This window comes from Etheostoma cragini, chromosome 22 (assembly GCF_013103735.1).
Source record: "Etheostoma cragini isolate CJK2018 chromosome 22, CSU_Ecrag_1.0, whole genome shotgun sequence".
Classification (NCBI taxonomy): domain Eukaryota; kingdom Metazoa; phylum Chordata; class Actinopteri; order Perciformes; family Percidae; genus Etheostoma; species Etheostoma cragini.
Window position 1 is genome coordinate 21283093 of NC_048428.1, and position 10945 is coordinate 21294037.

The 10945-nt window shown below is 41.4% G+C and overlaps 1 protein-coding gene across 1 annotated transcript in view; it reads right to left on the reverse strand.

The window, feature by feature from the left end:
* Positions 1 to 10945, reverse strand: part of LOC117938277 (disco-interacting protein 2 homolog C-like) — a gene marked incomplete at its 5' end in the record, with an annotated part of 67270 nt that overhangs the window by 11112 nt on the left and 45213 nt on the right. The window contains 10 exon segments of the mRNA XM_034862800.1: positions 866 to 1034; positions 1700 to 1830; positions 2745 to 2854; positions 5319 to 5430; positions 6109 to 6230; positions 6591 to 6714; positions 7869 to 7949; positions 9132 to 9232; positions 9373 to 9574; positions 10538 to 10652. Coding sequence (XP_034718691.1) covers positions 866 to 1034; positions 1700 to 1830; positions 2745 to 2854; positions 5319 to 5430; positions 6109 to 6230; positions 6591 to 6714; positions 7869 to 7949; positions 9132 to 9232; positions 9373 to 9574; positions 10538 to 10652 — 1267 coding nt within the window.

Sequence of the window (10945 nt, forward strand, 5' to 3'; positions counted from 1 at the left end):
GCGGATTGGTGCTAATCTGCTGGGAGGACAGTGACAAAGTGGCCAATACAGCGACATCACTTCCTGTCCTGTACAAGACTTCTCCCAGAGAAAGTGTCACACTTACTTTGAACTGAAAAGCTTTCTGTTGTGTGCAAAATTGTTCTTGTTGTTATTATTATTATTATAATTAGCCATTTTGATGTCATTATGATGAATAATTAAATCAGAATTAATAATTGGCTCAAACCAAACTGCTCATGCCCGGGTTACCCATGTCGGATGATTGAATGGGGATTAAACTGCAAAGGTGTTGTTCTTGTCTGCTTTTATGTAGTCTCGCTTTGGCGGACCCTCTTCTAAAGTGCGCTGGATTGGTGAGACACATTTAAATCTGTTTTAGTCCCGCAACAGAAAACTCCAACAGATAGTCTAGCTAGCTTTCTGGATTTACCCTGCAGAGATCAGAGGACCAGGTAACCATAGTCCTCCGATTGGACAGATAGTCTAGCTAGCTGTCTGGATTCACCCTGCAGAGATCTGAGGACCAGGTAACCATAGTCCTCAGATTGGACAGATAGTCTAGCTAGCTGTCTGGATTCACCCTGCAGAGACCTGAGGACCACGTAACCATAGTCCTCAGAAATCCACCTGGGTTAAAAAAAAAACAACACAAAGGAAGCCCAAGGCCACGGATATCCGACATCAATTAGTGAAATCCGGAGGATTTTTCCAGTAAGTGGAACGTCGTGGATACAGACTAGCTTTTATGTGACTGGTTGACTGAAAAATTTAACACTCCTTTTGGGATAAATAAAGTTGTTTGATTCAAACTAAATTGAAATAAACGTCAGAAGTATCCCTTGACGTGACGTGTCTCGCTGACCTTGAGCGCCTCGGTCTGCAGGCCGAGTCCTTTGGTGCAGAGCTCCATGACGCTGTAGGAGCAGAAGGTGTCTCGCACCCTCAGCTGGCTGACGGCCAGCAGCCACAGCGCCGGGTTGGACTCCAGCTCCACGGGGGGGATCAGGATGGACTGGTGGCCTGAATACACACTGCAGAAAACACCACACACACACACACACACACACACACACACACACACACACACACACACACACACACACACACACACACACACACAAACACTTTCTTTTAATGGTTAAATGCAACAGAAGGAGCATTAATCTGCTATTTTACCAGTTGTTGAGATGGAGATGTATTTTGCAGAGAAACATGGGAGTCGTTCATAATAACAATCAGATGCAAATGTGAGTTATCGTTGCTTTAAAGTCGTTGAGGCTGACAAAACTCTCATCCCGGAGGTGATTTGCAGCCTGCTTTATTTATAAGACATTCAGCAGCAGATATCTGCTCTCGCCAAGTTCACAATTTATAAGCTGGGGATTTAAAACTAAGCAGACCTGAGATCTGGTCTGTTTGTGACATAAATCACAGTTTGAGTATATCGTGTAGAAGAAGTACTCGGAGACGAGACATTTGCAATGCAAACTGGACGTGTTGAGTTTATATCAGGCAGGAAGAGGCTAATAAAAGAGGAGATGAATTATGGGAAACGTAGGATCCAGTGTTTTGGGAGCTTGATTCATATCAGGAGTTAAAGGTCAAAAAGAAAGCAACATTACATACTGTATATAATATTAAAGATGGCTAGCTAAAATACATCTTCAAAGGCGTGTAAGCGGACGGAGACACCGACCTGCAGAGACACCAGAGGACGAAGCCGAGGCCGCAGTAGGGATCCAGACAGATGGCCACTTCTCTGGACGGGTACAGCTCACACTGCAGCTTCACCGACCGGCAGAAGGCTCCAACGGCATTGTGGGACATCTGGAGAGAGAGAGAGGGAAGGAAGGGAAGAGAGACACAACAGGACACACAGACGAACAACGAACAGGGTAGAAAAGTGGACAGTTAATCTTAAAATGTCACTTCTTCTTAGTTTGAGTGCGAGGATAAAACTTTTTTTTATAAGACTTGGCCTCTTTTCCTGAATACAGGACCTGAATATGTTCAGATTTATGTTCCATACTTAAATAGATGTATCTGCTCCGGTGTAAACACTTTCATACACTGGTGTTTAGGAAGCTTTTGGGGTTTGGGGGCTTTATTCTGCTCTTTCATAGGCCTGTAACAATTACTCATAATTGTCTAATTTTTCTTCCTTTCAACATAATCACAGTTTATTTGTTTAACTGCAATTAAGTGCTAACATTAGCTGAGGTCTCAAGATGTGTGATTGTCTTTTGTTAATTCTTTTTTTAGATATGCCAAATTGTAATTTTAAAAGGAATTATGGGTCGGACTCTATATTTTGATTACTATTTCAGTTGTTCGTTGTTGGCACTTGACCCCGGACACATTCAAAGCAACGAGAATCACAAGGGAGGGATACAGCAAGAAACAATGTTTTATGATAATAAAGAGCCGTGGTTTACTTCATATGCTGGGAATTTGTGTTATTACATTATCTGGGTCACATAACTGTGATATATATATCCAAAAGCTGTGTCCTGTTTATCACTGACAACTTTAATTTGTTTAAAAAAAGTAATAAATCAATAAATAAATGTCACCGAAAGAGGCAATTATATTGGTAATCGCAATTATTTCTGAGATAAATCATTGTCCAGCAAAAGTTGGAATTGTTACAGCTGTTTCCTCTACAGTATGTCCTGCTAATGACTAAGTGGACTAAGGAGGGACGTCTGTCCGGGCGTCGGGACCAGAGGATTAACGCTGACCTGAACTCCGGCCAGCATGCCGGTTGTCGATACGCTGAAATCCAGATAGGCCAGGCCGTCAGGGTTGGTGGGCTTATAGAGAGCTGGAGGCTTCTTCTTTGGCAGGTCATCTGCAGTACATACACACACACACACACACACACACACACACACACACACACACACACACACGTTTGTTTTATTACAGTCAAGAGGACAGTCTTGTTGAGTTACATTCAGAACTAAACCTCAATATGAACCCACAATGCTGTGTGCAGTCACCGGTAGAGGATTAAAACGTCCTGTTGAAGCCCATGTTGTGTTCCATGGCTGATGCTTAAGATACTATTTATCCTGAGTTTAAACCAGATTCTTTTTTATCTTCATAAAATTGAAGAATTTTACATTTCGATTACATTTTGGGTCAAAGTTGCGGACTTCCTGAGTGACTGGTCAGCTTCTGTGATGTGTGATTACTAGGGGACAGATCATAAATACCAAACATATAAAAAAGAACTTTATCTGTCGTTATGGTGAGATTGGTCAGAGTTATTTTGAGACACTGGAAAACTGCTGCATCTCCTGATCTGAAAGATTATGCAATGGTGGAGACAGCATGTTATGAGTCATTGCTTCACAAACTAACAGCTGACAAAGAGGATGGGACGTCCTCTTGGGATCTTTTTTGGACCTACACGAGGGGGAATGAAAGCTCAACCTCAGAAAGCAGAGACTAAATACAGCAGAGCTTCTTTGTCTTTCTGTAGACTGGATTTCCTCTTCTTTATATTTATTATAAGTTTTATTTTTCCTCTGTGACATGTCGTATGTTAATGCCAAGATTCTGAAATGTATGACCAACGCTGTACTTGTATACTCTGTTATTAGGAATTCAATAAAAATTTAAATGAATTTTACATTTCAGGTAAGGCTTGTGCAATCCATCTGATTTTAATCGCTATTACGATTTTAGCTTTTAGGGATCACAAAAACAATGTAATTGAGACAAAGGATTATTTTGCACATGACATTTTGCAAGTAAACTCTGATTTTGTCTTGTGTTCTGAAGAGGAACTTAAAAAAATCAAAAGTATAAAGGGACATTTCACAGTTCAAGGTGTTTTCAGTGATGATTTTAAGTTCAATTAATGCAACATCTTTCCAAAAAGTCAATGAGTAATCGTGTTAAATAATTGTGATTACAATATAAAAAATCTAATAGTTGCGATCATGATTTTTTTCCATAATCAAACAGCAGCCCTACTTTCAAGTGTAGAAAAAAAGTCAAAACTCCACATTTTTATTTTCTTTATGACTGAATGTTAACTGCAATTACTGCTAACCTAAAAATAAGTGCAGTCTAATAAAAGTGAACAACAGCAAACCCAGTCACATTGTACAGAAGGGGCTCCTTCCACAGGTTTACATATTTTAGTGCAACACACACCAGATATGTCAAACAGACGAAGAAGAAGTCCAGCAACCATCATCTCCCGATCCAGGAAGCAAATGTGACAAAACTGCAACTTGACGTGGAAAATCATGGTAGATGTTTTTGGGGTTAAACAATACCCCGTGCAGTTTTCGACCAATATTGGCAACGGCGGAGCACTGTTTGGATGAGTGGGTCCATGTTTGGTCTGTATCTCATGATGTCGACGCTTTCACAATGCAGCTGGTGGCGGTAACACGCCAAGAAACTTGGCAGTTTTCCATTAAAATGGAGGAAAACAGACAACTGCTAGCTAGAAAACGTGGATGTAATCGGAAAGCTACTTTTCTCAGGGGAGCTTTAAGGTCGGGGTAAAAGTTAAGGCTGAAAGTAGTGTAAGAGTTAGGATCATGTTTTTCATGATTGTCAATATCATGATTGGTGCTCTGGAATGAATTTAAATAGGCGGCTGTGTAAATGTGTGTGAGTGTTTATCTGATGAGCAGGTGGCGCCCAGCATTGGCCAACGTGAATGAAAGTGTTTGAACGGTGAATGGTTTCTGTACTATGTAAAAGCGCTTTGAGCCGTCGTTAAAGGTCCCATGGCATTAAAATGTACTCTATGAGGTTTTTTAACTTCATAAAGAGTCTATGGTCCCCCAGTGGCTAGAAATAGCGATAGGTGTAAACCCAGCCCCGGGTATCCCGCTCTGCCTTTGAATAAATCAAAGCTGAGATGGGCCGATCTGGCATCTTGCTCCTTATGAGGTCACAAGGGGCAAGGTTACCTCCCCTTTTACTGCTTTGCCCTCCCAGAGAATTTGGCGCAACCGTGAGAGGGAGACATCATGGCTTTCAAACGAGCAAAGTGGCAGTTGGTCAAGGCCACAATCCCAGTATTAGGGGACCACTAAGGTCTATATAAAAGAGACTTCAGATACAGTATTAGGGGACCACTAAGGTCTATATAAAAGAGACTTCAGATACAGTATTAGGGGACAACTAAGGTCTATATAAAAGAGACGTCAGATACAGTATTAGGGGACCACTAAGGTCTAGATAAAATCCTCCAAAGAGCACCATGTCATGGGACCTTTAAAGAAAAGCGTAAAATAGCCCAATCAGGCCTTTCACATTTAAAAAAACAGGACAAGCGGTGGTACCGGTGTCGAGGACAGGCGGCCAGTTCCTGATGTCCACGGTGGCCGTGGCCTCTTTGGAGCGCAGCAGCTTACAGATGACTGCCGTGGTCATCACGCAGGCCGAGTGGCTGACCTGCAGGGACACATGGGCCGGATCTTCAGGTTAAAGATGTGATCTGGGTTTAATTGTAATTAACAATTTTCCCAAATCAGGTCAGATGTCAGCTACACAGCAGGAGCCCTGGAGCTAGCAGGGCTAGCTACAGTCCCTTGCTTAGATACCTTTTTATATATTTTAATATTAGATACAAGCAAGGAAAATTGATGGGACTTGATAAAAATTTGTCCCAAAGGCTGTCCATGTTTAGATTTTAGTTCATGAAATGACATGTAAAATTGTTTTACAAATTGAAAAAGATCAAATAAGATCATGTAAGACAAAGCTTGTATTGATCATTTATGGAAATAGAAAGAAAAGTAAAAAAATAAATTCTTAGAAGTACTGCATAAAAAAGTAAATAAAATGGTGGTGTGGTCAGTAGCAGCAAAGTCTCAGAAACTTGACCTTAAAAAACAACATTCATTGATCGGCAGTGCCTTTTATTGTTTTTATTTTATTATACCTTGTATACGTGTGTGTGTATGTATATGTATATATATATATGTATATAGATATTTTGTGCAGCACTTTGGAAACCTTGTGTTTGTTAAAATCGTGCTATATAAATAAAGTGGATTGGATTGGATTGGATTGGATAAAAATCCTCAAAAACTACATGTAGTATTTTGTAGTATTTTTACGGCCCCTGACCTCCACGATCATCTTGACGGTGGGCAGGGTGGTGGCGATGTTCTGAGGGTGGGGCGGTCGCACCGTGATGGGAACACAGCCGGCGTACAGGGAGCCGTAGAAGGCTGCGATCAGGTCAATACCTGCAGGACACACACACACACACACACACACACACACACACACACACACACACACACACACACACACACACACACACACAGAGAGAGATGTCAATAATCAATTCCGTTTTGTCGATGTTTCTAATCTGCGTGTCTGCGTGAAAACGTTATTCTATAAATTTTGATTTGTTTTATTTACACATATACAAATACTACAGATAAAAATACACATGTGATGGAGAGATGCAAAAAAAAAACTCAGGGGGGTTTAATTTGGGCACCCCCCACTGCATAATCTGATTAAAATAGAAAGAAATTAAAATATTGATAAGAAAAGAAAAGAAAAGAGAAGGAGGAATAAAAGTGTGCATGCTCTCAGACCTGGAGGGTAGACCAGAGCAACGTGGTCCCCTTCCTGCAGACCGGCTCTCTCCATCAGCAGGGCAGCCACGCGCTCCGCCCTCTTATGGAGCTGCAGACAGGTGAGGGAGTTGGACACCGCCCCCTGGAGGAGGGGAGGAGGAGGAGGAGGAGGGGAGGGAGGTGGAGGAGGAGGGGAGGAGGAGGAGGAGGAGGAGAAAAGGGAGGTGGAGGAGGAGGAGGAGGAAAGGGATATATGGATTCTAAATGTGATCAACTTTGTAAACAAGAATCTTATTATAAGACATAAGAGGCTTTGTTGTCATTACACCAATATCTGACAGTATTACAATGGAATTACAATGGTAGTCCCTGAGTATTAAAACACAACAACAATCACAACAAACTCTAATAATGAACAAAAAACATAAACTATTTACTTTATTAAAAAGGCAGTAGAATAAGAGCAAGAGGTGAGAATGTACCAGCAGTAGATAATGCACATTAGAGGGAACAGAGTAGCTATTACACATAGCAGCCTCCGTAATAAATAGGTAAATATATAAATAACTTGGAGGTGTGAACATTGGTTTGATAAATATGAGATTAGGAATCATTTAAGAGTTTCACAGCTTGGGGGAAGACTACTTCATACTTTGTAGTACTACCTACTTCATAAGTTATCAAGTTTGAGCTCTTCTATAATGCACACCACTAAATGTCTCTTGAAGACCGAGCTGCAAGAAGAACAACTTACAGCCTGCTTGTTTTTCAGCAATTTCATCCCTGGCGCTGGTCCCTTTTCACTGTAACATGTATAGTAAAACTAGGGCTGGGTAATGTTTAGATATATTTTCAATACCGTTTCCTAAACGATACTTTTTTTCCGATACCAATTTTATAAAACAAAAATAAATGACTTTACGGCTAAAATCTTCTTTTAAATGTTCAGCTCCTACGACGTGAGCCCCGTCTCTGTGTAACAAAGAGTTTGTTGAACTTTGGTATTAAATGACGAGGCATTTTTCAATACTCTGTACAAAGGAGGCAATTTGGATAGTGCCTAGAAAGGATCAAATATGGTAAACAACGCCTTTGGTAAAACTGTCTGTAGAAAAGACATATTTCTAATTTAAGATATGAAGACACAGCAACATTTTATCTGACTCAGATCATATTAAGTGTGTGCTTTATTCATGGTTTTAAAATGTCTGCAGCTAATAAAATGAAGGGTAAAGCCGTGGCACAGCTGAGAGACTTAATGTTATGCAAGGTGTGGTCGGTGGTGTGTGTTGTTACCCGGGAGCTGAGCAGGGTGTAGAGGATGTGGTCTGGTGTGGTCTGAGCTCTCCACTGCAAAACCTCCGACAGGAACAGGAACTGAAAAACACAGTCAGAGCGTAAGGGTCAGGACTTCATCACAGCAGACTGGGTGTTCTTTACATCCAGATCCATCTCAAATTTAGACTCTGGTTTGTGTAAAACAGATCTTATTCCGGCACACATTTCCCCACATCTTGAAGTAAAAAAACAAAAACAGACTCAAACAGACTTCACCCAAAGTTTAAGAAATCTTTCTGATCTAAATTCACTGAATGAATAATAGTAAAGATGCATCCGGTTCCCAGAGGACAGAACATAATGTGTTTCATTAGACATTAGATACACGAACCAAGTACCCATACCGGAGCTGTCTCATCCCCGTGTGGGTCTGGGTTGATAAATCATTAGTTTCATCCCTCATATTCAGCAATGCGGCTGCTGTTAGTGCATGATGTGCTTTTATCCAGAACATTAAAATGGCCCAATCGATACCACAGAAAGTAGAAATATCAAAGTAGGCAAGAAACGACCCGCCGATGCGTCAGACTGCCTCTGAAGTATCACTTTATGACCGTTTTACTGATGCAGCAAATGAAACCTTTTCTTGAAACAAGTGACGGGCGTGTGGAGAAAGTTTAGCCGCTGCTAATGACTGCAATCAATCGGAAGGCCTGACAAAGTCAAGGGTGTTAGCTGAATTAATTCTCTAAAGAAGGTCAACTGCTCATTCAGGAGCCAATCGAAACAGTCTTGACATTCACTTCCCATGTGGTTTCTAAACTTCTGCGAGTTTTCAAAGGTTTCATGTACACGAGGCATCCACAATCCTCATATTGGAGAAGCTGGAATGTTTGGAGGTTTCCATTTGGAAAATTACTTTACTAACCATTTAGATTAAATGTTTGTATGTAAAAGCGCTTTGAGCCGTCGTTATCTAATGTAAATTTATTATTATACTTTTTGTTGTATTTGTTGTGGTCGTGGGTCTTGAATGAGGCCCAGCAATGTGGGTGGATGGTAGGGTGGGTTGGGATAAAAAATAAGAGGTATTGAGCGAAGCATAGTATGCGAAAATAGAGAGATAATTCTGACAAAACTAAAACTAAATGACTAAATGTCTAATTGTGAAATGTAAAGGGGCATTGTGCTTTGTTGGAGGGGGTTTAAGAACGCATCAGGATGTCACACAACCCTGTGGCAAATCACTGGATCGTTTTAAAAAAGGTGTGTGAGTCTTACCTGGTCGTTGTCGTCTGTCTGTCCCAGATCTCTGCCGCTGGCCTGAGCGATCCTCTTCCCTGATACCAGATTCCCCACCATCACAGAGGCAGGTCCAATCTCTGCAGCACGCACACACACACACACACACACACACACACACACACACACACACACACACACACACACGTACACATTAACACCTGTGTTCATTAAAGAGCCACAGACCCGGGGCGTTCCCACACCCATGAGCTCTTCCCACCTGGCTGTTTCTGCCGTGGTTTGGGCAGGTTGGTGACGCAGGTGTGGGGGCACATGAGGACGTTGCAGGGGTGCAGCCCCCCCTCCAGGTACAGCTGCTTGATCTCTGACAGGTGGATCCCGCCCAGAGGAGTCTTAGGCAGTGTGTTGGCCGGTACCAGAGCCAGGCAGAACACGCCCACTCCGTGGATACTGTCAATGGCCTGGGAGAGAGAGAGAGAGAGAGAGAGAGAGAGAGAGAGAGAGAGAGAGAGAGAGAGAGAGAGAGAGAGAGAGAGAGAGAGAGAGAGAGGACAGTGTAATTATTTCCTGAGGAATTGTTGTAAAATTATGGTTTAAGGAACATGTAGTCCAAACAAATTATATACAACCGAATGATGTAAACAACCACATCCATGGTTTAAAAAAAACCAAAAGCACCCCTTTAAATCATGTGTCTACCAGAGACGTGCCTGTAAATGTCATCCCAAAAAATCATAAAACATCACCAGTTGACTTGACCCTCATGTTGTCTTTAGGTCTAATTGACCCGTTTTCCTATCAGTGTTCTTTAAACTACCCAAAATAACATGATTGATTCCACCCAACGCTCTTTGCCAAGTACAAATCTCTACTTTCATTAATTTTGGGGCGTCTTATTCAATTTTATAGCATTGTAAAACAAATGGAAGTGTTTTTGAAATAGTATTGAGTAAAAGTTGACATATTCCCGTCTGTGATTATCATCAACATCCATTCCTTTAATTTTAGTCTCAATAATTCCTAATTTCTGCTTTTCTAACTCAAACATTAGGTATAATTTCCTATAAATGAGATTTATTGACCATAAATTCAAAAAATAACTGTAAAACTAAAGTTAATGAGTTAGTGTTATGTAGTGTTGAACACTGAAAAAAAGCGTCAAAAGTGTTGAAAAAAGGGACAAAAACTTAACAAAAAGTTCAAAACATCAATAAAACGCATCAACAACAGTTTTTATTTAGAATTTTGACGGGAAGACAACACCAGGGTTAAGAAATCTTAGTGGAGTAAGACCAAAAGGACTGACCAGTCGACTACTCGACCAGCAGGAGTATGTTAGGAGAGAGTTTGCATTTTGTGAGTTTTACAACAGTAGTGACAGAAGAACTGAATGTGGTGAAAGTAACAGGTGAGGTGTGACGTACCTGCAGCACGCGGCTCATCCACTGGAAGCTGTCCTCCTCGGTGGAGTCGGGTCTCTGCTCGGCCACCACCACGATCCTCTCGTCCCTCAGCACGGTCACCGAGAACACCGCTATCCTGCAGGAGAAACAACACAACTCGCTGTCACCTGCCGATCTTCTTCATGGGTCTATTTCAGTGTAGTGTAGCTGTTACTGGCCATAATACCGGCTCATATAATGTTCAGTTCAGTTTGATTTCATCTTGCACCGGAGTTTAAAAATCCAACACAAAGAAAGAGGAAGGAAACGGAAAATACAGGCATCTTTTATATAGACCTTAGTGGTCCCTAGTACTGTATCTGAAGTCTCTTTATATAGACCTTAGCGGTCCCTAATACTGTATCTGAAGTCTCTTTTATATAGACCTTA